Below are 25,261 nucleotides of genomic sequence, written 5' to 3'. Positions count from 1 at the left end.
GTTTGTTTTTGGGACAGAGTCTCGCTCTGTCTCCCAGGCTGGAGTGAAGTGGCATGATCTCCGCTCACTGCAACCTCCGTCCCCACTAGGTTCAAACGATTCTCCTGTCTCAGCCTCCTGAGTAGCTGGGATTACAGGCACCCGCCACCATGCCCAGCTAATTTTTGTATTTTTAGTAGAGCTGGATTTTCACCATGTTGGCCAGGCTGATCTCGAACTCCTGGCCTCAGGTGATCTACCCGCCTCGGCCTCTCAAAGTACTAGGATTACAGGTGTGAGCCACCATGCCAGGCCTACTTTGTTTTTATACTACTCTTTGGACACAGAATTAGAATAAGGACCTAAACATGAAATTTGACTTATGGCTCTGACATCTTATAATTAACTGTGAAGATGCAAGTATCATTCGTCACTCAAAGACGTACCTTTCTCAGCTAATTATGTGGTCAAACTTCTCCTAGATATGCACATATTACCAGCAGCAAAGACCTTCATAGGACTACTAAATATATTCTCTTCTCAGTCACTCATCCTAACAAAAATACAACCTAAGGCTTGAGGAAAGACCTTCCCTTTTGATCTCAGAGACAGACTAAGAAGAAACCTTTCTCTGCCATTATGAAGTCAGTCTTTGGGGAGCTGCATAAGGTCTGGATGTAACAAGGAAAATATGCTGGGATCCACCCCTGAGTAGAAAGGAGGAACTTTCCCATTTCCAGCGGGTTCTTCCCAAGAGCCTAGCACAGTCTTCTCTACCTGCCCCCTGCCGCCGTAAATATGTAGATTTCTGTGTTTTGATTTCTGGAAAGCACATACTGAAACGTGAACCAGAAAAGCACTAAGGATTGGAATCCAATAAACACCAGAACAAGGCCCTCACCATCTGTGAAGTTTGGAGTGGGGGTAGAGAGCTCGTCCCTTCTTTGAACATTTGCTTCCTTCACTTAAAGAACAATTCAGAACAAAGTAAAAAGAAACAGGTCAAAAGAGCATGGCAGAGGTCAGCCACACTAGTCAAAGGCTTCACCCCCGCCCCAGACCTAGGACATACAATAAGGGAGCCCTGGTGCAGTCTCCCCTCCGAGCAGATCCTCCTGGCTGCACGCTTTACAAACAGATGAGGGTAGCCGGATCCTCACAAGAAGATCCTGCAGGAGGACCTGTCCAGTGCAAACTGCCTCATTTTAGCATTGTCCTGGACATGCACGGGTGTGAGCGAGTGTGAGCTCCAATATTCACTGATCACCAAATTTCCTCCTATCGGGAAACGCAGACTTCTGCAAAATGTCAATTCCCTGCAGACTCTGGAGGGAAAACGGGGTTTTGAGGAAGAAAAATAAGGCTGGCGCGGTGGCTCATACCTGTAATGCCAGCACTTTGGGAGGCCGAGGCAGGGGGATCACCTGAGGTCGGGAGTTCGAGACCAGTCTGCCCAACATGGCAAAACCTCATCTCTACCAAAAATACAAAAAAATTAGCCAAGCTTGGTGGCGGGTACCTGTAGTCCCAGTTACTCAGCAGGCTGAGGCAGGAGAATTGCTTGAACCTGGGAGGCAGAGGTTGCAGCGAGACGAGATCGCGCCACTGCACTCTAGCCTGGGCGACAAGAACGAAACTCCTTCTCAACAACAAGAAAGGACGAATGAATGAAAACTTCAAGACATAAAAAAGTGTGACAACCCTAAACTCTAGTTCTAATGTATGGCATCTAATTTGAATGATATCAAATGAAACATAGATAAGTGAGAGACTGATTAACATTTATACATACACATATGCATATCTGTGTGCACGTGTATATATACACATATATCTGGCAACTGGGGCATTTAAGAAATTTTTTACTATGGTAAAATATACATGACATAAAATTTACCATTTTAACCTTGCAAGTATACAGTTCAGTGGCATTAAGTACGTTCATGTTGCTGTCCGGCCATCACCATTATCCATTTCCAGAACTTCATCATCCCAAACAGAAACATTGTACTCATTGCATAATGACTCACCATTCTCTACACCCTCCAGCCCCTGATCACCATGATTCTACTTTCTGTCTGGATGAACTTCATTATTCTAGGTACCTCATATAAGTGGAATCATATAGTATTTGTCCTTTTCTCTCTTGCTTATTTAACTCGATATAATGTCTGCAAGGTTCATCTATGTTGTATCATTTGCAAAAGTTGACTTCCCTTTGAAGGCTGAATAATATTCCATTGTGTAGATGCTATATTTTTGTTTATCCATTCGTCTTGACATTTTATTTCCCTAAGGCATTTTTAAAACCTGTCTTCAATTATGATCTACGTTTTGGAAAGGCCTGACTTTCTAGCTCTTAAAAATGCTAGAAATTATACCTGACTTAGATACTTAAGCTAATTTTCATTATAATGGATAAATCAGTACATTTTGCTAGTGAATATACTCTGAAATCCTGCTTTTAATGGGCCTGTCAAATAGGGAAAATTGCACCTTCCCCTCCATCCCACACACTGAACAGAGAGGACATTCTTCCATCTATTTCCACTTTCAAAACTGTCACTTTATAGCCACAGGGATGGTCTATACCAAAGGAAGTAAAAACAAAATTATTAATAAGAAAAACAAGTTTTATCTGAGGCCGTTGCTAGAAAAAAGGTTACTGCCCTTGATAACTGTTCTGCAAACAGACTTGTATTATCAGCAGCAGAACAGTTTACCTACATCTCCGGATAACAAGCAGAGGCGAATCTCCTTTCTCCCCTCTTTCTGGAGTTGGTAGAAACATTCAGGGAGTCCCTTTTCACTTGCCTTTGTGTTACCTTGCCATAGAGGAGGATCTGTTTTTTAAGTACTAGAGAGAGCCAATTCCAGGAAGGCCGTGCACGTGTTTTAGAATACGAGTTTAATTTAAAGGGCTCACAAGTGAGCAGCTCACAATGTCACTCCTTGGAGCAGGGCCCTCAGCTCTAGAGGGACAGGGTAAAGGCTGCACTTGGGTGGAGACAGAGGAACTCACCCTGGGTGGTCTCAGTGTTGTCATGGAACACAAGGCTGTCTCCTTCAGTGGGTCTTCAAAGGGGCACAGCAAAGGTGGGGGAGGGGGTCATGCGAGCAACTTACTCTCAAATGGTTCAGAAAAAAAATATGTATATAAAACAAAATAAATGTAGCAAGATGTTAACAACTGGTGTACTGGAGTTCTCTGTACTAATCTTGCAATTTTCCTGTAAGTTTGAAATTATTTCCAAAAAAGCAGCTTTAAAACAAAAAGTGGGTCCAGCTTTGTAACTTTATTCAGCAATATTGGAAAGTCTAGAAAGAGGATCAGACACTGGAAATTACGGTGTCTCTCTGAGCTTGGGTGAGCAGGTGAAAACAACAGGAATATTATGAAAACAGGTATGGGTTTTGGAGTCAGACATGCATGGATTCCAATTTAAGCAATGTGAGACTTTGGGAAAACTCATTTGACCTCTACAAACTTCAGTTTTGACATCTATGGGGGTAAAATAGGTCGGAATCTTCACGTGACCTTCAAATCCTTTAAAATGCTTTATACTCAAATAAAATGGTCCTGTTATTACTACTACTATAATTACCGTACTATAATTACAGCAAGAAGAGAAGAGGGTGAGGCAACGTGAAGGAGCAAGGGAGACTGCCTCACAGGGATTGGGGGAGGGAGGGAAGGAAGGAAGGAAGGAAGAAAGGAAGGAGCGAGTCAGCCATGGAATGCATTGAAGCTAAGAAGAAAAATGGCACCTGATGAAGATAAAGGAAACAGATAACAAAGCACAAAATTATAGTTCTTCCTGCTATCAACACTGCTGGCAGATGATAGCTACAGTATTCTGACAGTGACTGAGGAATTGTGTTTATAATTTTTCCCAAATTTACTGTGTTTTATTACATTCACTTAATCTAATTTACAATAGGTATGAGAGAGTATGTTGAGCCTCAAATGTAAAAAACAAAAACCACACAACAACCAATCAACGTGCAAATAGTCAACAGATTACCAGTTCCTCCATCAAAAGCAAGATTCCCATAAACACATCAGCCTCTTTACCCTCTAGGTCTTGAAACCCCAATCTTTTACAAAAAATGAGCCCTCATTCTCAATGTATGTATTTTTATAAGCTATTGTCAAGCTTTCTATTAAATCAGCAAGGCTGAGTTCCTTATTTTAGACAAATGTCCTAATGTTGCACAGCTGTTGCTTCTGAAGGGCAACTTCCATGCCTTTACCTTCTAGAACAGGAATAAAAAACACTGGCTTTAACCAGGCCAAAGTAAATTGACTAAAATAGGCAAAGGAGTGCATATCTTCTATCAAATAGATGTGGAAGTGGGTGGGAAGAAACACAACCCACAACCCCCTGCCTGCCATCAACTTCTGTGAGCGAAGGAGGCAGCACTTCTTGGAAGCCCCGAGGAAAGAGGAGGCAACAGTCATTCTCCCTGAAAACCTTCCAGGGGCCACCTTTACTCTTCAGGCTGCTGGCTTCTCATCCGTGTATTATGAATGTCTGCAAAAGCAAAGGAGTTCTTCCTTCCCCATATTCCTGAAATACTGATACTCAAGAACTTCTCTCTAGTGTCCCACAGGGCAGACCTCAAGTTAGAACCAAGTTATGAAATTTCACTGCCACTGTGCCAGGGACCCGCCTTTCCCATAGAATGAAATGGTGGTGGCAAACACTCCCAGAACGAGGGTGGCGACGGGGGTGAGAGGGATGGAGAGGTCTAAACCTCAGGTGACACTTCAAAATTTAATATATTAACCAGCCCATGTGTCCTAAGAACAAAGATGGGGACTGCTCCACCATTCATTCATCCAATAATAAAGCTTGCTGTGTGCTGGACCCTTGGGACAGTCAAGAGGGCAAGACTTCCCCACCCCTCACCTAAAGAGTTTATATTTAACTCCACATCAGCAATAAACCAATAATTATACAATTAGATAATTACAATGTGATGCGTTCGTACAAGCACACTGTACAATGAGAACTGATCTGACCTGCCCTGGGAGGTCAGAGAAGATTGCAAAGGAGGGGTGGGAGCTGGGCTGTGAAGTGCACTAGGAGGCCAGGGAGAAGCATGGGGCCTCTGGCAGTGGATAGAAGGGCAGCTCCTGCAGAGGCCACAGATGGGTGGATAGGAGCTGGACACCTTTGGGGGTGCAGGGTGCACTTAGAGCCAAGAATGAGGCAGGTGCTGTGTGCAAAATGGAGATCAAAAGGAGATACTGGAGGCTTGAAAGGGATCTATGGGGTCAGACTTTATTCCAAGAGCACTGGGCAGTCTCTGAAAGGTTTTAATCAGAGTGGGACACTATCGTATTTGTCCTCTTAAAATACCACTCTTCCCCTGCTCCCTCCACCCATGCAGGTTTCTCGAAGCTTCTACTGCAGCGCAGTCCTTCGGTACTCCAATTGTCTGTTTTCCTGTCTGGACTAACCGAAACGCATATCTATCTTTCTCCGTCTGACGAAAGGAGAGCTAAGAATTGCACCCTGGTCTGACGTTCTGACATTAAGAGGACTGAAGAATCCACGAGGGCTTTAACTTTTTAACTAGCACAGCTGACAGCTGTGACAAAGCCCAGTAATTTTTATACTCAAGGCCAATGGTTCTCAAACTTTCGCCTGCAGCAGAATCACCTGGAGAGCTTGTTAAAACAGATTGCTGGGCCCTGCTCTCAGAGTTTCCAACTCAACGGGTCTTGGGTAGAGGCGGAGAGTTTGCATTTCTAACAAGTCCCAGGTGACCCTGATGCTGCTGGTCCAGACCACACTCGGGAACCCAGTTACCAGAAGAAACCCAGGGCATTAGCGCAGCAAACAATTTTACCAGGATCTGTATCTTGGAACTCAAAGCAAACCTGCAAAAACAGATTTTCTTGAGTGAGCAAATCTGCCTGGCTTTTACACCTAGAAATCGGCCTAGCACTGGGTCCCCCTGACAAGCTTTGGCAGCCAGTCGGGCACAGATTTCTCGAATCCCCAAGCTTTAGAAGTGGGAAATGTTGCAGAATTCTCCAGTCACAGCTACGGGACTCCAGAATAGTGACACCGGGTGGCAAATACAACTTCTGCAGCACATCAGACCTCAATCTGGTGCACTACATCTGAGAGCCTGGAGCCCACATCCACAGTCCATACTAATCCAGCGAGAGTCTCTGAGCTGCCATTTGTAGTGAGTGAAAAACAGCAACTATCCTCCTTGGACAGTCTGTGTTCTTCCACACAGCCCTATGAAGTACCAGATAGTTCTTGGTGAGTAGTCAGATACCATTCACCAATTTTCTAAATTGCTAATCAGATAATTGCTGCAATAGTTAATTCTGCAACCATTCTACATTTGAATAAGCAAAATAGAAAATAATTAGGCCAAACAATCACATTGGTTTAAAAGCACACTAATGGACAAAATTAGTTTATTCAAATTTGTTTCAACATTCATCAGAACGCTTGCTGGTCAATTTGCTTAATGAGTATTCACTTTTCCCTTAATTTTTCTTGGGTGACATTCACTTAGAGCAATACATTAAGCCTGTTTCCCTTTGCAAAGAATTCTTAACGACCAGCCCTGTGTTTGAAATGATTTCTTCTCAATCTCTTTGTGGAAAACAAGAGGAAATGTCTAAAAACAATCTTGCTCTATTTTCCAGAATTTAAATAACAAAAGTTTCCAATATTTCTACTGAGGAATCTTTCCTTATTCTTTACATGGCTTTAGGATAATGGCCATCCCCAAAAGCAGAGGGGTAAAGAGGTCAATTCTAAAATTGTAACCTTTTAGTAGGTAATTTAAATCAATGGCCAATTGGAGGAAAACTCAAGTTGGAGGAAGGAAATTTATTATTTTTGGAAATCTAAATTAATATTATGTCAATCCCTAGCAGCATTTTTTCCAGAAATGATTATAATTAGAGATATGCAAATTTTTCAGTAGGAAAAAAAATCAGAGAAAAATACACCTAATTAAGAAATGTTATCTTTATTAGATGGCATTAAGTATAAATATGGTTTAATACTTTTAAAACTATAAAATAGCACTCTCTCCTTCAGAACTCAAGGAATCTCAACACCAAACAAATGATGACAAAAGCATGTCAGTTCTTATAAATTTTCCTCAGAAATAATAGCTCAGCAGTGAGTTTCCTGGCACTCGGATGATTTCAGCCACTATATTTTGTCATAAACGATAAGCTTTCTAAAGCTAATGTTAGGTAGGCCATACAGTGTTCATTTGCATAGTAATCAGTTTGCAGATAGAAATTTTTAATAACTTATTTTGGAAGCAAATTATTTTGAAAAACAGCTACTTGTGAGTTGAGATTTCAAGACAGGACTTCAGTCCAGATTTGGTCGACCCAAAGGTTGCCAAATTTTATGTTAAAATGTCAATATAGATTCTGGGAAGATAGTGGTGGCAGCGTAATTACTGACTCTCCCCAACCATAAAAACTGACAAAGAGCAGACTCAAAAACCATGGACAACATCCACAACAACTCTAGATGACAAACTACCATCAGCTACAGGAACCACCATCAGGCACTCACTGGAAAGCTTAGAGGGTCGTCCTGAGAGCAGACAGAGAAAAAAGGTCCAGTTTAATTAGTGAGTGTGGAGAGGGCTGTGCCACCTGTATGTCCAATGTGCCAGAATGTTCTGGAGTGGGAGAGGTCCAATTCCTATGAATTAACAAGCCAAGGCAAAGCCCCACACTGGGGAGAAGCTCCTGGGGATGAGATCTAAGATAAGGAAATAGGGGCACGGTAAGGGAAAGTCTGGGCAGGTGAGCAGTGTGGGTAGGGACAAAAAAAAAGAAAGTCTTAGGATATAGGAAAGTAGAGTTCATATTTTTATTACCACTTTATGAAAACAACTATGAGGTTGGGCGCAGTGGCTCATGCCTGTAATCCTAGCACTTTGGGAGGCCAAGGCGGCCAAACTGCCTGAGCTCAGGAGTTCAAGACCAGACTGGCCAACATGGTGAAACCCCATCTCTACTAAAAATACAAAAAATTAGCTGGGTGTGGTGGTGCATGCTACTCGGGAGGCTGAGGCAGGAGAATCTCTTGAACCAGGGAGGCAGAGCAAGACTGTGTCTCAAAAATAAAATAAAATAAAATGAAAACAACTAAGAGTCTCCTAGATCTCTGATGCTAGGAAACCTACACTAGCCCTCCTAAAAGTATAGAAAAACTCAGTTAACAACAGAAAAGAATCACAGTTGAATTCCACATAGTTATTTTTAAAGAAAAATTAAGGAGCAGAATGACATCCATCGTGTAAACAATAAAATCAGGCTAGAAGGGCACAAAGGAAAGCTATGACCTAATATTTCAGAAGAAGCTAAGAGAAATTAACTAAATGAAAGATGCCATGAAGAACAGCATAAATCAGAATTTTTAAAACTCAGAAATGATTGAAGAAAATGAAGATTTAAAAATGGAGGCAAAAGAACTAAGAATTAAAAATAAAGAAAATAATTATTTCAGAAATGACCAGTAAAGACAACACGAGAGCAAATAAATATGAACAGTGCCTTAAATGAACCAGAAGACACAAAGGAGGAAAATTTAATTCAAACGGATTATGATGAGATTGGAAGGATTTGAGGGAAAGTGGCAGATACAGAATACAGGCAAAGAAGGTCTAACATGAATAACAGGAGTTCCTAAAGCCAACAAAGAACAGAAAAAATCGTAAATGAAATCTTCACTGGAGAGGAAATAAAAAAGAACTCTCAAAAATACACATTAAAGCAGCACATTGTGTCTATGGGGAAAAAAATCAACCTACAGCAGCCAATACTATAAAACTAACTAGTGGACTTTAAAGAATAAAGGTGGAAAAACATTCCTTTGGGTATCTAGGCAAACACACCAAGTTAAATGTGAGGGAAAGAAAATAAGATCATCATATTTTGACACTATGGCAAAAGGCAATACAGTAAAATAATAAAGGTATCTGAGCAAAGATAAGATGAGCCAGCAATTTTATACTAGCCAACCTGACCTTTAAATATAGAGACCACACACTCGCCGTTGTGGACATATAATTCAGGATCTACTTCCCATAAGGCATCTATTAGAGGGTGCGTTTCAGAAAACGAAAATGCCAAGAAAGCCATGATATGAGGACTGGCCCCCAGCATTAAACAGATATTTACCTGTACAGCTAAAACTAAATGATGGTAACAAGGGAGACAGCAGAGTATATAACTGCTGTATGCTCTGAAAAATGAGTACAGCCATCGGAAAAATGGGGAATAGGTGAAGTTCCAAAAAGTAGAATATGTTTGCTGACTGCCTTTTAGATATTAACTGGAAGTAAAAGAATATTACTTCCAATCCCCAGCTCAGGAGAGTAAAGAGAGAGCAAAGAACAAACACTGGCTAATTTAAATGTTATGGTAGCAAACCAGTGAAAAATAGCCCCCTCAAAAAGAGCAGACAAGGGTATTATTGAAAGGTATCAGTCTGAAGGCAATCATTAAAACCAAAAATACAAATCTAACAAAAAATATGAATCTTCACAAATAACCAAAGGTACACCAAAAAGAGAAAGCAAAACAAGAGAACACACCACTTACGCAGTACCCTCATTAAAAAAAAAAAAACTGAATATGATCAAACATCTAAGTCACCAATTTACAGGACATATTCAAAATGGTACAGGTGAAGACCAAGGAATGCAATCAGAATGAAAAGCTGCACAGGACAACTGCAGTTTCCTTAACAAAAAAGGGGCTAACACCTACACAAAAGAAATGACTTAAAGGACATATCAACTAAATACAATGTGTAGATCTTGTTTGCTTTCTTTTAAACGTGCAAACATTTGTTTATATCTTTATTTACCTTCAATAGGAAAATGTGAATACTAGATATTCAATAACATTATGTAATTATATTTATTTGGAAGGGTTTGATATTGGCATCATCATTATGTTCAGAAAAGGTCTTTGTAGTTGAGGACTACCCACTGAAAATATTTATATATGAAATTCTATGATGCTTGAGACATGCTTGCCAATAATGGGAGATAAAGTGGGTAGAGGCTGTATTGGTAAGTGTTGAAGCTAGATGGTTATATGAGGGTTCATTACACTATCCTATTTGAAATGTTGCCATAAATAAAAATAAACTTTTTTTTAAAGTTCAGTTCTTTCATATTGAAATAAAATGGCTGCTAACACATTTTCAAACAAGCCAGGGAATATTCTAGAAGTCATAGACTCCCTACTGCTTCTTCAATCCTTCCCTAGTCAACTGATAATAAATTTAAATAGGGTCTACTTAAATGTAGACCCTGAAATTCTCACCCAAAACAATAGGTGCTAACCAGTGATAATTACTGTAGATAAAAGGAATTGTGAAACCTGGAGCAAATATAGTTAAGCAGCTGAGTTCATAATTAGTTAAGCAGCCACCTACAGACCTAATGCTGCTAATTTCATTGAACTTGTCAACTGACACCCTGCCAAGCACCTCAAGACTCCTCTTTAATATCTTCAACCAAGGCTATGGTCACTAGGGATGCCTTCCTGCCCATATTCCAAGAGGGTACCACTTTCTATCCCCAGACAGACTTTATCTTGGATTCCTGCCTGAGAACCAGAACAATACCATCTGCAGCAAGAGTCCTACTCCAGTGCCCAAGAATTGACAGAGAAGGAACTTTCCCTTCCTGAGGAATGCAACGGTGTCAGTTCTCAATTTGAGGCGTCCTTCATTTGAAACTGGAGAGCTTATCACTTCATGGAATTGTGAAAGGTCACCCTAAAGCGAAAATGCAAAAAGCCGGATGAAGACACCCTGTCACCTCTCTGCTGGCACCTCACCCAGGCCAGCTACAGTAACAGGAGCATTGAAACTTGACATGCAGTAGGGCTGATGGTGGCTAACCAGTAGTGTGTCAAACAGACCGACAGTTATTACAAGTTATGATTAAAACTGAAGTCTGTCATATTTCTCCCCCAGGGAAAAGCTTTATTTTTATATTTAGGTTTGATGAATGAACAGCTATGCAGAAATGTGATTGGACACAAAGGATCTGGCCTAAAGGTGATGGATGGAGTGGGGAAACCCGGCAAGACTGCTCTGGACAATTCCCCCTCCCCCGGGGATGGGGCAGGACCCCTCGGGAATGAAGGTCTTCCAGGGAGAAGGGAGACAGTGACCTTGCTAGGTTTTATGACTGGCTTTGGGAGAAAGGAGTTCTAGTTTCTATGACCTGCCTTGGGGAAAAAGAATTCTGGTTTCTGTGACTCACTCTGGGGAAGTAAAGGGTGCAGGAACCAGGAGAGGACAAAGCCCTGGCTTCTGACGCCTTCCAGTCTCCTCTTGGTCAGGGTAGTCTGCATGCCAGGGTGCCACGCTTTGGGGTTTAATGAGCCCTGACAGCAGGTCCTTGCAGTTTTCACAGGAAAGTTGTGATCTAAGTCATTGGCTTTCAGTCCCAAATTCCACAGGACTTTACAGCAAAGCCTGGTTGAAATGGCCAAGTGTTAGAAGAATCTCTTTAAAGTTGAAATTTGTTTGGACAAACGGAGGCAAGATGGTGCACTTCCGGGTTCTTCTTCACCACCAGCTCTTCCCGCGCGCGCGAAATTGCAGCCAGCGCCCAAGGAGGGTGCAGACCAACTGGGCATGCGCCAGGTGACGTCAATCCGAAGAGACCAAGATTTACCTGGCCGCACCTGCAGAACGCCCCCCGACACGCCCGTGCCCCGCCTATTGCCCTCCCACTCCTAGAAAAGCCGCTCTCTGCCAGTGAGCCGCGGGGCCTTCTCACAGCCCCACTCCTGTCCGGATGTCAGGACTGTGGGAACTCTGTAGGAGAGCCCCACCGGGGGACTCTGCCGGCCTCCTTTGCTGGAGGCCGACAGACTTCTCCCTACCCACCTTCTTTCCCTGAAGCTAGGTGACCAAAATAAATGTGCAGTTTTTGCTCCTACACTTGCCTACCCGCTGGTTCTTTTGCGCCCGCTCGGCTAGTCTTAGAAAAACAAATCAAAATTCATCACATTCTTCAGCTGAGGGCCTAAGAATCCCAGATGTACGGTTAGCAAGAGTTAGGAGTTCGGTCATATTATAAGAAAAACATGAATGAATTTTAAAAAGAGGTGCGGAACCTCCAGTCCTTGGAGAGATACCAAAGAGCATCTAGCCTGGACCCTGAAGCATCTCTCTCAGCTGTGAAAGAGCATTCCAGCACATTCCAGAACAAACAGTTCCAAACCTGCAGACTAAAGCACATTAAAGGCACCAAAGGTCCTGAAAGTGAAGACACCTGTCACTAGTCAATCCTCTTTGGTAAATCCTCCATCAAAAACACCTGTTGAATCAAGAGGCCTGCTGCTCTGAAGTTACAGAAACTGGGGCAGGGACGTGCTGGGATAGAGCTGGTGCTCAGTCCTCTGGAGGGAAGGACTGGTGGCAGGTAGTGAAAAGCGCCTCACAAAGCTTCCCTGACTCCACTCCTGCCCGTCTCCCCCAGCCCCTGAATCTCCTTTTCCTGTTGTTCTAGTTGCCTTCTCTGGCTTTCCTCTTTGTTGAACTGGTGCCCTCGGACCTTCTGCATAACCTTTCTTTTCTCTTTCTTCCTTAACTAACCATAATGTGGAACTGAAATAAGTCTAAATTAAACTGCTTTCAATGAGAGCACCTCAAATTACATCTTTCTTTTTTTTTTTTTTTTTTTTTTTCTTTCTGGACTCCTGGACTTTCCTCTCTCCTGGAGAGAAAAATAATTCACTAAAACATAAGCCCCAAGAGAGGACAAAGACTTTTGCCTGGTATGTTCACTGCTATACCTCTGATGCTTCAAATTTATTCATTTGTGAATAAAATTATGGATTTCTGGTATAAGGTCAGATTAAACATATGAGATGAGACGAAAAGAATGGAGAAAGACGCTGTAATGTTAAGTGCCCCCACTGTATGGCCAGAGCTGGTGTTCCCAGTGGCCAGGATGGTGCAAAGCCACTAGCCCCCGTGGGGGACCCACGTCACTTGCAGGCACACACACACATGCTCTGGGCCAGCCTCTTTGAAAGGCAGTGGTTCTGAAACCAAGATGATCTTGTTAAATAATATCCCTTGAAAATGCTGGAATGTAAATTGGGCAACACATTCAGATCTACTAAAAAAATGCACAAACCCTTCTACATATGCTGGTTTATTTTAAAAAAGCAAAGGGAGGGGGGGGTCCTCTTTTATCAAAGTGATGCTTTTTGGTTTGGCTAAAAATGTATATACTATTTCCCAGCAGTACATATACAGACTATACTAAGTAGAGAAACATTTAAACATTCCAATTAAGTATTTTCATTAACTATCCTAATATATATTAGGTTAAGAATACTGGCTTAACAATGACAAAAATTCTAAAAACCAGTCCCTGTGGTGTTTTATTAACCAAATAAATATCACCCATCTCTTGAATTGAAAATCTTTCTCAGGTACCTTCTCTCAACATCAGCCATAAAAAGAAAGTCTGCATTGTGAAAGTTAGGATGGAATTGCATTTAAAATACTTTATGAGCCAAAATTTATATCCTTTGAAAAGTACCTGTACTATCTTTACTTCAGTCTTTCCAAGTAGAATTCTCAAGATCTTTTTAACAGAGTCTTATTTTTAAGCATGCACTAGCCAAGTAGAATAATAGACAGCCAACGTCTCCTGCCACCTTTCACACTTCTAAAATCTCCAGTAAATATTTTCCCCAGAAGCCAATTGAATCCCGTTCTAGAAATACTTCTTTTCCAATAAAAAGAGACACATTAACTTCCAGAGCTCTTTGTGATAATGCTTTCCTTTGTTCTAACTCTGTCAACTAATTCCTCTGCTTAAGAACCTACGTAGGCCATTATATTTAAATTGCTTGGAGTCCCGGAGTTGTTTGGAAGAATTTTCTAACACCCTCTGAAATGAGTTACCTGGGGTAAAGCCAAATGAAGGTGGATATTTTGCCTCACTAAGCAATTTAAAAATACAAGGTAAAGGAGAACCGTTTCACCTTTTTCATTTTCCCTCTTATCTTTTTTCTTCTTGGTCAAGAATGAGGCATTCACTACTGGCAAGTGCTATCAGACATGCCTTTTCCTTAAGTGACAGAGTTCTGCCCACCACAAACAGCCACCTCCTCCTCCCTCCCCAGACTCCCTGGGTTGGGGAGGGCGGCCACCAGTGTGTCCCTAATAGCTTTCTAAAACAGGACTAGGGGGATCCGGGGAAGAATCTCAAAATGTTCCAAACCACACAGGCCCCTTATCAAGGTTTGCGGGCTTGTTTATTGCTGTCTTTGCTTCAATGAATGAACTGACATAAATAAGGTGTATTATTTTGCTAAATATTTAAAATATGTTAATAAGCAAATGAAAGGTCATCTACTGCCACAATCAGAAGTTGAGCCCACAAAATCTCTAATCTTGGCTAGGGGTGGGGAAGGTGGGTAGTGAGAAGGGAGCAGAATTAGCCTTGGACTTAAAAACAACAAAAAATACATATCTATACTGGATGTGCATTGAACACATTGAATAGGTAATACATGCGAAAGTGATATCCATACTTTTCCATTTTTAAGTTATTTCTCTGAATAGGCAACTACTCAGCCAGATTAGATTTACAAAACTCTCATCACATATAGCACTGCAGGAAAGACTTCAATTATTTAAGAATAAAAATCCAGGTGCCCTAAAAATTATCCCATCTCATCTCCCACTAGTCTCTACAGACGTTCCATTGGTGGGAGCAGAGCCTTCTGGCTAACTCTAACCTTTGCTTCTCTTCTTCACATCTTGACCAAATTCCACCCCACTCTTCTAAGATTTAATTCAGGCCCCTATCTTCCTTTCAATTGGCCATTCAATTCAATAAGTGATGCCTATGTCCTCCAAACCAATGGTAATGAATAGAACCCAAATTGTTAATTTAAATCTTATTATAAATCCTGTAACATTGGCGCCTACCCAGGACCATCTTCCTATAGGTCCTAGGCTCCTTAAAGGCAGGGATCCCATCTTAGATATCAATTTTGAAGTGACAGGTATTAATAAAATGTTATCAACCAATAGCTGCTGAATTGCAATTTCATTTCTACCACCTTCCCCACTGGACCACGGGTTGATCTCAAACATGCCACTGAGCCATGACCACTAAATGACCAGAGGGAAAGGACAGATGGAAAGGGTAGTCAAGAGTGGTGGGTAACCAATCCATCCCTGAGTAATCAAGAGAAAAGGACTTTGGGAGCCGTCCTTCATCCTTACAGACTTTCTGCCTACGTGCTGTGTTACAGCACAGCGATTCTTAGGGTAGGGCTAAATGATTAATCACGGATTTCTGTAGACCTTGAGCTTCCTTTTATTTGTCTTATTTTGACACTCAGTTTAAGCTATCACACAGTACAATTTCTTCTGTGGTTAGATCCCGCCACACCTAACAGATCGATAACCCATTTTGAGGCTGTGGGTTCTTTACTGGCTGTTCTCAATATAGCCGAAATTGTGACTATAGTAGCGGATTATGTTAGAGTCTAGTCAGCATTTATGAGAAACTCTGCTCCACAGCCAAGGCAGTGAGGAAGGAAAAATGGTCGGTTATTTTCCCATTTCCGAATTATTCTCAAACGATTTCAGTCAGGCCCTTAAAGGGCCGTCAAACCAACTGAGTTGGGGAGGACCTAAGAACCATTTCAAAATGACAATTACTTGGTTTTCCTCACAGCCCCAGCAAAGGCCCTATAACCGAATAAAGTCTCTGCCAACCCTTCCAATGAAAGTATTTTCCCATTAAAAAAAATTGCTGGACGGAGTGGCTCACGCCTGTAATCCCAGCACTTTGGGAGGCCGAGGCGGGTGGATCACAAGGTCAAGAGATTGAGACCATCCTGGCCAACATGGTGAAACCCTGTCTCTACTAAAAATACAAAAATTAGCTGGGCATGGTGGCGTGAGCCTGTAGTCCCAGCTACTCAGGAGGCTGAGGCAGGAGACTCGCTTGAACCCGGGAGGTGGAGGCTGCAGTGAGCCGAGATCACACCACTGCACTCCAGCCTGGCAACAGAGTGAGACTCTGTCTCAAAAAAAAAAAAAAAAAATTCAATTTCCTTCTGGGGCAATTTAAATGACTCTCATTTTGTTCTGCTCTTCACTCACACACTAAAAATATTTTAAGACTGTCATTCACTAAAACTTCCCTCACCTTATCTTCTCCAGGCTTAATAAATCCAATTTCTTTAAGTTGCCTTCAAAGGACCTATTTCCCAAAGCTTTCATCAATTCTATGTCCTCCTCTATACCCAATATGGCCATTTTATTCTGAGAAAAACAAAAAACATACCTTCAACATGGCCTAATGCAGAGAAGAATCCAGGATTCTCTTCCTAGTATACCCTTCTTTCATGAAAACTTCCTTTTCACCATATGACTGGTTCACAGTTAACACACCATTCTTTATAATCCCCAATGCTACCATAATATTATAGAGCCATGTTCTGTGACTTTGGGGTTTAGTTTTATTTCTTACAGAGACCTGACCCTAAGAAGAATTTTACTGACATCTTCCCTCCGTGTCTGTGAAACTGAGTTTCAAGAAAATGCAGCTCACAAATAATCAACAAACAAACAGCAGAGTCCAACATCATATTCTCTCCCTCAAATAGGCCACCCCTCCTCTTGGCTTTATTTCCACTAATTCCATAGTACTGACATTACTCCCAGTTACTTACACCCATGATAATTCCAGTTCTCCTTCCCCTCAGTCTCAACAGTGCCTGATGAAGGTGCCCATAAATAGGCCGAGTGAGTGAAGACCTGCACCTTTATCCTCCTCTTGTGTCTTAAGGGCACTTTCTTTCCAAAGCATGCACCCTAATACCCAGGTCCTATACCCCTTCACTCAGAGATAATCTAAAGAGCCCATCTTCTCCCCAGCTCCCCAACACATAGCTCGTAGCCATGAATTTAACCCTCCTAAACAGTCTCCACAAAAAAAAATCTCCCTTAGATACTTGTATGCAAATGTTCATTATAGCATTGTTTGCAACCCAAATGTCCATCAAAGGAGGAATAGGTAAACAGAATGTGATCTATACATACAATGGAATATTTTTCAGTCTTAAAAAGGAAGAAAATTCTGACTTATACTACAACAGGGATGAACCTTGAGGATGTTACGGTACCGTACGGTACGTGAAATAAACCAGTCCAAAAAAAACAGACACATTCAGAATGGTTCTGCATTTGCGAGGTACCTGGAATAGTCAAATTCAGAGACAGAAAGTAGAATGGTGGTTTCCAGAAGCTGGGGGAGGGAGAGGGGAGCTCCTCTTCAATAGGTACAGAATTTCAGTTTTGCAAGATGAAAGTGTTCAACAATGTGAATGTACTTAACACTATTGAACTATACATTTAAAGATGATTAAGGCAGTAAATTTAACATTATGTATGTTTTACTATTTAAAAAAAAAAAAAAACAGGCCAGGTGTGGTGGCTTACACCTGTAACCCCAGCATTTTGGGAGGCTGAGGCTGGGGGATCGCTTGAGCACAGAAGTTCGAGACTACTCTCTACAAAAAATAAATTTAAAAGATTAGGCGGATGTGGTGGTACACGCCTGGGGTCCCAGCTACTCAGGAGGCTGAGATGAGAGGGTCATTTGAGTTCAGGAGGTGGAGGCTGCAGTGAACCATGATCGTGCCACTGCACTCCAGCCTGGCAACAGAGCAAGACCCTGTCTCATAAATAAATAAATGAATAATAAAAACCTCTCCCTTAGTCTTGGTTGCCCACAGCAAGGGAGTGTCCAAGTTTTAAGGCAGGGCTTGGCCTCTGGCCTCGTCAGACTATTGAAACAGGTTGGGGAGTGTGCCTAACTGGACAGAATGGTGGAATAGGCAGCCCTGGACTAGTAAGCAAAGCCTGGGGGGCCACTCCTCGGTCGAGTCCACCTTAGCCTTGACTTCAAAGCCTTCTTCATAACCTGGACCAAACTCAGCACTAAATACACATGCCCTCTATGCTCCTTGAGGCTAATAAGAGGAGTCTTACCTTCCCAGTCAATTCCCTACCTCCAAACATAATACCAAAAGAAATGTTTGATAATCCTCAAGTAAGATCCTAACGCCTTGCTCCATGTACTGCAGTTTTTTCCAGCTGAAGCCACAACTATACTGCCCTCTTCCTTTAAGGTTCAGAAATTAATCTCAAATATTATCTCCTATGTGGATGCTTTTACTGATTCCTAATCTCTATTACCTGCCCATCAAGAGTTAAGCTTATCTCCTTGAAAATCCTGCCCAGAGCACTTTGCACTTAAGACAACCAAATTCTACTTCGAATCAGGGGCTGTGCTCTTGCCCTGGCCCTCCTCCACCCCCAGCCTGTAACGGAGGACCAAGGCATGGGGATTGATAAGCCTGTTAAACTGAATCCAAAATGTTTACTGAGCATTTATTATGTTCAAAACTTAGTGTAAGTGCTGGAGAATAGAAAAGATGTTAAACTAATACTTATTGAACACCAACCACTGTGTCTAGCCTGGGGCAATGGCCAAGTTCAGCTTGGTCCTTGAACTCCCAGACAGAGCAGTCAAGGAAAAGCTCCTCAACTGCCTACATGAACTTATTCACCTAGAGAAAATGGCCACTTGCAGACATTCCCCCCATCTAAACTTTTATCAAGAAATTTGTATCTCTTTTGGTGGAAAGTAACCCAAGAATACAGCTAAACAAAGGGCCAAGCATATAAATATGCATTACCACTAATTGCAGTATATTAATTAAATGTAACAAGTTCATCTTAATACGGAAAAAAAAAAAACACTCTACATATTCTGTTTACACATTTTCAACGTTTTTCTAAGAGGCAAAGCTGAAAGGGGAACATAGGAAAATCAGCCCGATAGTGGAGTCCACACACTTCCTCTATGAAGGGCACTGTGCTAAACATATTACATGCAGAATCTCATTTAATCCTCACAGGGGCCCTATGTCATCATCTCCACTTTACAGATGAGGAAATGAAGCTTAAGGAGAGGTTAAGTGTCTTGTCCCAGAGCACACAGCAGGGAAGAGGCAGAACTGGAATAAAAATCCAGGGTGTCAATTTCAGAGCCCAAGCTCGTAATTAACTGATGCCACATGTCCTGAATAATAATTTGGCTTAAACCTTAAATTTTGCAAAAATGTTGAAAACCTGTCAGAAAGGTATGCATGGGAAGATGTCTAACAAGTGTGTCATAACCAAAATGTAAGCATGATAGTTAAAACATAAGATGAATGGGAAAAGTACCAGACACAAATGTTTCTGTTGAAGAAATCTTATAAGATGTGTAGTTTGTTTCTTCCCCCCCCAGAGAAAGAAAAAGTTCAAGATCTATTCAATCTCTAAGACTAGAGATTTCCTCTTATCAAAAGTTAAATAAAACAAGACCAAAAAAATTAAAGTTTATTTTAAAAACTGTCAGCTGGGCATGGTGGCTCATGCCTGTAATCCCAGCACTTTGGGAGGCCGAGGTAGGTGGATCACCTGAGGTCAGGAGTTCGAGACCAGCCTGGCCAACATGGTGAAACCCTGCCTCTACTAAAAACACAAATATTAGCCAGGCATGGTAGTGGGTGCCTGTACTCCCAGCTACTAGGGAGGCTGATGCAGGAGAATCGCTTGAACCTGGGAGGTGGCGGTTTGCAGTGAGCAGAGATTGCGTCATTGCACTCTAGCCTGGGTGACAAGAGCAAAACTCAATCTCGAAAACAAACAAAAAAACTGTCAAGTTCATATTTACTGCTACCCATGCTCAAGAATCATAGAGAAGTAGTCAAGTTCTATATATACCTGAAGCATTCACTCATTTATTAGGTGCCTATCCCATCCCAAACCCTGTGCCAAGAACCTTTACAAATATCTGTAAGGCCAGGCGCAGTGGCTCATGCCTGTAATCCCAGCACTTTGGGAGGCAGAGGCGGGCGGATCACCTGAGGTCAGGAGTTCAAGACCAGCCTGGCCAACATGGTGAAACCCCATCTCTACTAAAAATACAAACATTAGCCGAGCACGGTGGCGGGTGCCTGTAATCCCAGCTACTCAGAGGAGGCTGAGGCAGGAGAATCGCTTGAACCCGGGAGGCGGAGGTTACAGTGAGTCAAGACTGCGCCATTGCACTCCAGCCTGGGCAACAGGGCGAGACATTTTCTTTAAAAAACAAAACAAAACAAAAAAAACTCTCTAATCTTTAGGGCAATCATCTTAAAAGAGGGGGCATTATTCCCATTTTAGGGACAATAATAATTCCTGTTTTACAGATGATAATTATGGCTAACACATATTGAGCCTGTACTATGGGGCACCATCCCAAAAGTTTTACATGTAGCAACACATTGACCGGCACAGAGAGGTTAAGTAATTTGTTGAAAGTCACAGAGCTAATAAGTGGCAAAACTAGGATGAACAATGAAAGCTCAAAAAGGTTAAGCAATTTGCTCTAAGGCCACCGAGCTGTCAGTCATGAAGCCATCAGACCAACACAAGGTAGGCAGGCCTGTGCTCCTCCCACTTGTCATCTGCCTGGTTCCAGGGGCATATTTGGATTCCTGCACTCACCAGTGCCCAGTGGGAAATGCCTAAGGGATGGCAGGCCCTAGAGCCTAATGCAAGCTGAAGAGCACAGGCCTCATCTGCAGGAGCCATGACCTATAATTCTTAAAGAGGAGACATAAATAGAGATCTTGATTTTAAAAATCTCTAGATTGCTTAATAACGCCTCAATGTTTTCTGAAAAGCATCATGTAGGCCAAAGAAAACATGTCTCCACGGGCTATCAGATTACAACTGCTCTTTACTTATTAAGAGTCTTAGGTCAAAAGATGAGCTGTATGATCATGTCCAAAAAATGTCAGAAATCAGAGCTGCTGCGCCAAGCCTACTCAACTCAATTCCTCTCTACATACAACAAAGATTTACACTGGATTTGCCCTCCAGGCAAATTTTTACCTCCTCTAACTCACTCCCAGGCCTTCCTCATTCTGGACTTATAGCTGTGGCAATATCTATTCAAGTTACCAAAACTGCACATGAAATTTGCATATTTGGATTCCTGCAAATGTCATTTGATCTCAACTTTTAAAAGTTACCACACATTAATGCAGCAAAAGAAAGCACTTCCCACATCCTAGCCTGCCAACTCTTAAACTAAATTCATTCTGAAGAAAACGCTGCCACAGCCTTGACCACTACTTTGAAGGGGTCCCCACACTGCAGTCCAGCTCTGAGAATTCCGCTAGAGACACCGAGGTTCATTTCCTTGTGTCCTTCTTTAATCCCCTGGAAGAGACTTGAGGAAATGAGTCAAAACCCTAAGGGTAACTTCGAAGGGCTGTCAACAACAGCAGCACAATTCATCACCACAACATCTGTACATAAATGTGCTCCAAGGGAAGCCCGCACAATACTTGGCACATTTCTGACGAGAATTTCTTTTGGGAGAAAAAATGGCTTTGGGTGGTATATTGTCGTTATTTCTCACCGTGCTATCCAGGGTAAATAGCCAATGGCATCAGCCATAATTGGGGGTGTTCTCTTTCACACCTATGCACAAGACCATTTTTATGTTTTGGAGTGGGAGATGAATTTTTAACTGGCTTGCATCATCATTTTAGAAACAGCTTACCTTCATTTCTGAGGGACGCTAACTAGAATGAGACAGCTAACAACTAAGCCAGCATACCACAGGGTCAAATGCCTACAACCCTTCCTCCAAGCTAAAATTTAATTAATCCTCCCTCCACAAATAGTCCCCTTTCATAAGACACACAATTCTAAATATTTTTCACCAAAATTGGGAAGGTAGTGACATTGGCCATTCTGCATTCCCAGAACTTCCAACAATCCCTGGCACATAGTAAAAACTCATTAAATATTTTTGAATGAGTCTTACTACAGATTCTAGTGAATCATGTGAATGGTTATAGAGCTGGACACATACAGCCAACCTCATCAGGCTTCACCACTGATGACTTGGCGCTTATCCTTAGCCAGTTTCTCCAGCTGTAAAATGTTAGGGGTAATAATACTACTACTTACTAGGCTCATTGAGACTACTAGAAATAGCAGGTAAAGCCCCAAGCAACAGGCCTGGCACACAGTTTCCAACTGAAGAGCAACAACTATGTATAACACACATGTCATACAAAATGTAAGGCCCATTAGAAAGCATGCTATAAATGCATAGCATACATGATTTAGAGAGTCATGAGGAAAAAATATGGGGATGAGTGGGGGAAAAAACAGAATAGGGATAAATGAATTATCTGGGATATTTATTTGGGATATTTCCAGCAGGATAATAACTTAGACTGCCTTGCGAACAGCTGCTGAGAATGACTCCAGCCTCACACCTGCAGGAACGAAGCGGGGAGGGTATGATTCACCATTCCTTGCAGCTTCATCCTGTTAGGCACAGGAGCTGTAATAATGGGGTGGTGGTGAGGGGAGGAGGAGAATGACTGTTAGGACAAAGTGGGCACCTCCTAGCCCTCAAAGAGCAATGCAGAGGAATATATGGGAATTGAGGGGTGGGAAGCATAAGCCACAGCTCCTTGCTGCAGCCAGGGGCAGACTGGTCAGATGCACCCATACTCCATGAGGTCCCCGTGAGCAGGAGAGGCAGAGGAATTTCAATGAGGCAGACAGGGACCAGGGGAACAGTTGAAAAGAGTGCTGAGTCTACACTCAGAACATTGGAGGAGAATTCTGGACCCAAAGGATCCTTCATGATGCAGATGCCTCCTTGTACTCTGGAGGACACTGGGTTCCCCAGAATTTAAGCAACCTACCTTAAGCAACCTGCCCAAGGGCACGCAGCCAAGAAATGGCAGAGAAAAGGAGAACCCAGGGGACAGAGCAAGGCTTTGTCGTTACACCACACTGCCCCCCCAGGAGACAGACCTTAAAATTCCCTTTGCCAAAAATCTATTGGGAAGAAGAAAACCATTGATTCTTTTAATTTTGTAAAAGGGAGATAGATATTCGATGTGGTCTTTCTAGTCTCCTACTGGGGTCTAGTTCACGTACCTTAACTGATATTAAAAAGGTCAAGGCACAAAAACATAAAGACCAGATGTGTTGTTTTAAGCTAGGTGATCAAATCCTCCAGGGAATCCGAACACTCCCTCATGACCCCTGCTGACCCCTCCTGCTGCACAGGGGTCCAGATGCAAGGCCTCTCTGCCCCCACAGGAAAGCCCTCACAATAGTTACAAGACCAGGACACAGGAGACTACGCCTGGAGACTTTATAGAGAAACTGACCGGTAGTAGACAGTCTCACAACCGTTCATTGCGCCGCTTCCTTTCAAGCGCTTGATTCCAGCTAAGACTCACTTTCTATCCTTACACCATCAAGGTAACCTTAAAGGTTTGTTTTAAAAATGACCTGGGAGAGAGCAGGGCTTCAGGGGTGAGCTGGGCGACCTGCACTTGCGCGCACCAGCGACACCTGGAAAAAAGGGAACGGGAGGCAGGAATCTGACCGAGGGGCTCCAGCAGCCTGCGAATCCTTCACCTAAGACCCAAGTTCCCGCGCGGATATACCTGGTTTTTTGTTACAGCTTTAAGAATTGAGTAGGATTTGCAGAAAGTTCCACTCCATCTCCCACCCCACCCCCAGGCAGCCCTGAAGTATAGATGTCCCCTCCCCGGGGACAGGGAGGCAGGCGGTCACAAATCTCAAAAATTTCCAACGAAAACAGGATCTGCGAATACAGGTCGCAGATACCGGGACTAGGGGCTTCCAGAGCCCGCCAGGCAGGCCGGACACAGTGGCCGGCGTGGCTAGGCAGCCGGGGTCAGGGCACTCATCGTCCCAGCACGCTGTCCCTTGCCTTCCCGGAGCAGGCGGCAAACACAGCTTCTAGCCGCCCCGGGGCGCGTGGCAGGAATGAAACGGCGCCGCGGCCGAAAGGGGCGAGCACGGGATATACGAAAGCAAAAAGTCTGCAACCTAGCGGCTGCTTTCCACACGCCCTGCCCGAGTTGTCCCTGTACCCACCACCTCCAGGCTCGCGGGAGTCCGGCCCCACAGCCGCACGCAGCGCACTCCCAGCGCAAAACCCTAACCCGGAGGCGGGGAAATCCGCAGGCTTCGATTCGTCTCCACGGGTGGCGCCGTGAGCAGAGGCGGCAGCGGGTAGGTCCCCAGCTCTGGGCACAAAGAGCGCCTGCGGTTGGAAGGCAGCAGCCGCTGAGGAGAGAAAGGGCTCTCTAACTTTGCCCTCCGCGCGGCGGAGAACCTGCGGGCAGGTCCTCCTGGGCACCGGTCACACACACGCAGCTTTTAACAAAAGGAAGCTGCGGCCGCGCCTCGCACGGCGAGAGAAGGCGCTCGGTGGGAACCCCTGAGCCCCTCGCCTCCGCCCCCCGCGCAACGTCGGCACAAAAGCCACCCCGAACTCGCACGCAGCCTGCAGCCTCGCTCACGCCTAACCTCCCCTCGCTGTCCCCATTCCCGAAGAACTACGGCTTCGCGTCCCCACCACTAACAGCTGGGGTCTCCTAGCGCAGGTGAGCGAGGCAAGGCGCAGGAGAGTCCGAGGGCCACCTGGAGTCTCCCCCCGGAGACTGGAACGCACGGGCATGGAGGGCCCGCAGTCCTCTCTCCGGATGCACCCCGGCGTGTACCACCCTCCCGGGCACAGGCTTCGCCGAGGAGTCGCACGGTCGGGGTGCCAGCCGCGGTGACCCACCTGTCTGGACGTGGAGCAGGAAGAGCAGAATGCAGAGAAAATCCCAGGCGCCGCGAGCGCCTCTCATCGCGGTGGCTGCGCTGGGATCCGAGCTGTGGTCCACGTTCCAGCTCTCGCCCAAGTGCAGCGAGCGCGGCAAAGCCGAGCCCCCAAAGCTGTGAGCGCCGAGCCGCAGCCCCGCCTCCCAGCGCCCTCCGTCTGCGCGCCGGCCACGCCCCTCCTCGCCTCCCCTCCCTCGCGCCCGCCCGGGTCTCGCTCCTTCCCGGCGGCGTCTGGCCCCTGCTCTTTCGACGTGTTAATGCCGGGGAGCTGTGCCCGCGGGGAGGAGGGCGCGCGCGCGCCCTAGCTCCCAGCTCTTGACCCCGGAGCCCCTTTCTCTCTCCACCTCTCCACCCCTGGGATGTGGTCGGCCCGCCCGAGGCTGTTCCCGGACCAAAGAGGTGCTGCCCGCTCGCTTTGTGAAGCTGGGCACCACGCGCACGTTAGGGCACGGGCCCGCCACCTGCCAGGTGCTCCC

General features: G+C 44.0%; 1 protein-coding gene across 3 annotated transcripts in view; it reads right to left on the bottom strand.

Moving 5' to 3' along the window:
• Positions 1-24,890, bottom strand: part of KIT (v-kit Hardy-Zuckerman 4 feline sarcoma viral oncogene homolog) — an 83,699-nt gene extending 58,809 nt beyond the window's left edge. For all 3 annotated transcript variants that reach the window (XM_011961702.1, XM_011961701.1, XM_011961704.1), the window contains exon 1: positions 24,745-24,890. In XM_011961702.1, coding sequence (XP_011817092.1) covers positions 24,745-24,811 — 67 coding nt within the window. In that variant the 5' untranslated portion in view covers positions 24,812-24,890. The remainder of the gene's footprint in view (positions 1-24,744) is intronic.
• Between the last annotated feature and the right edge of the window lie 371 nt (positions 24,891-25,261).

Source organism: Colobus angolensis, unplaced genomic scaffold, assembly GCF_000951035.1.
Source record: "Colobus angolensis palliatus isolate OR3802 unplaced genomic scaffold, Cang.pa_1.0 Scaffold566, whole genome shotgun sequence".
Classification (NCBI taxonomy): domain Eukaryota; kingdom Metazoa; phylum Chordata; class Mammalia; order Primates; family Cercopithecidae; genus Colobus; species Colobus angolensis.
This window is presented reverse-complemented; position numbering and strand designations above follow the sequence as displayed.